Here is a 2,108-nt window from a genome sequence, read left to right on the forward strand (position 1 = left end):
TCCGTACGAGCGGATCCCTCCAGGAACCAACACGTCTACATCGGGACAGCGACGCAACTTCTCGAGTAGTTGTGGGTCATTTCGCTCCACTATTTACTGCGTGAAGTGCGATGTTTCGGTAAATTACTAGTTGATCCTTTGCGCAGTAAAAACTCCGCGGCAGCTACAGCATTTACTACTGCGGTTTCTTTCACATGAGTGCGTGGCGGATTCTTCGCTTGTTGCACAGGAAGTTTCGAGATGTTACCACTGCGTCCTCGACTTTCTTGACGACGTCGTGACAGTTTTTTAAGGTCGGTATGAGACGCACGAACGTTCATATGCTCCATATCTTCACCAAGAAGCATCGCCCCTCTCCAATCACTTGAAGATCCATGACTTACGGCTTGTCGGTGTTTATCGCGGTTTGAACTTCCGTCTACGCCAGTTGTGTCTTTCAAAAAATCACGATAAAACATGGCTTTTGGCTGATATCCACGACGCAAATATTTGCATTTGATCTCCGGAATCTTAGCTAGTGACAGTCTTTGCAGCATAGTACTGGGGTCCCAAATCCCGATAGAACCTTGTTCATCGCCCACAAAGAGCAAATACCGATCCGTTTCTTCGTCAAAAACCACCTTCATACACGTCACAGCAGACGCAGTTTCTATGGGTGATTTTACTTCAGGCTCGAGTTTTACCACTGGTACCGTCGTCAACGCGTTTTTCCGCTTTTTCGTGTTCAACAATAATTTTCGAGCTGCAGTCTCCGCTGCCTCGGTCTCGTTAGTTTTTTCTTCAACATTCTCGCCAACAACAACATTTTCGGGAATATTTCGAGATTTGGCTTGAGATCGTCGAAGATTGAAACAGTGGTCGTTTACAAATGCATGTAACAACTTCCCAGTATATGCGTGTAATAGTGGAGTGACAGCGAAGAAATATACACCACCGATAGAGTCACCAGCCACGAGAACTGGGAACTCGTCCCAGAACTCCAACGTTTGAATGACCAAAGTGTTGCCGTCTTTGCTGAATTTTGAGAGGTCTTCGTCTTGGTCGTCGTAGCGACAATTTCCCAAATGAGCGAAAGTCTCGAAATCCCAGAGCGAAATCTTCATCCCGTCGGGATCTGCACCCACAGTTGCAATAATGGACGCGTGAAAACTGTACGCACTGGAGGAAATTCCTGCAGGAATGTTGATAAGACGTCGGAGAATGCCAATTCCTTTTGATGAATCTTGATTGGAATTATCGTCAATGACGGTAATTGCACTAGTTCCTGCGTCTGTTACGATGATAAGTTTATTTTCCGAGCAGTAGTGCAGCCCAACAACAGCACAGGATGAACCAGAATTTATCGCTGGTATTTTACCTGCCACAGTTTTTCTGCGCTGGACACGAATTTTCGACAAAAATGATTCTTGACATTGCCGCATTAGCACAAAATTCTGGCAATTAAATACACTGAGTGCTCCTTGTTCCGACATGACGATCAGTTTCCTGCATTTCGCGTCGTGTGCGCAGGTTAATAACTCTGTTCCTGCCTCGTTATGAACGGACTGATCAGATCTAGGGGGAGTTACTGAGTCTGTAGGTGGAGGTATCGACCCAGAGGAATCTTTCTTTGATCCTCCAGCGCTCGTAGCTCCATGAATTCCCAGATTTCCCACATGTGCGAACTCTTCGGTACAAGATCCAGTCTTTCCATCCCACAAACTGCAAACTGAGCCAGCCACCACCACAAATTTATTAGCAGAAGAGTGGTAAAATGCGCGAAGTGGAACCTCATCGAACTGCTGTCCTCGAACACTGCGAAGACGCTGCAATGTACAGCTCCCAGACGTGACAACCCACATATCTCGACTGTAAGGATGCATGGTCACAAAAGCAACGGGCTCTACGCATACTGAAGGCATCCCCAAGTCGATGGATTCCAACTGCACAGCTTGTGAAATACTGGCATTTGTGGAACTCGCGTGGCCTCTGGTGATGTCCCAAACCTTAAAAACGCCCTGAGAATCCGCAGTGATGGCCCGTTCAGTCTGGAAAAGTGCGAGTTGTACGCCAATTAGTGGCGCGCGATGGCCCGACAGTTTAAGAGCAATTTGTCGAGAAGCTAAATC

The 2,108-nt window shown here is 47.0% G+C and overlaps 1 protein-coding gene across 1 annotated transcript; it reads right to left on the reverse strand.

Moving 5' to 3' along the window:
• Positions 1-89: 89 nt before the first annotated feature.
• Positions 90-2,108, reverse strand: PPTG_03777 (hypothetical protein; the record flags this gene model as incomplete). Its single annotated transcript, XM_008897546.1, has 1 exon — positions 90-2,108. Exon 1 carries the CDS (start codon positions 1,899-1,901, stop codon positions 90-92), a length of 1,812 nt encoding a protein of 603 aa, XP_008895794.1. The 5' UTR covers positions 1,902-2,108.

This window comes from Phytophthora parasitica (assembly GCF_000247585.1).
Source record: "Phytophthora parasitica INRA-310 unplaced genomic scaffold supercont2.6, whole genome shotgun sequence".
Taxonomy (NCBI): domain Eukaryota; phylum Oomycota; class Peronosporomycetes; order Peronosporales; family Peronosporaceae; genus Phytophthora; species Phytophthora nicotianae.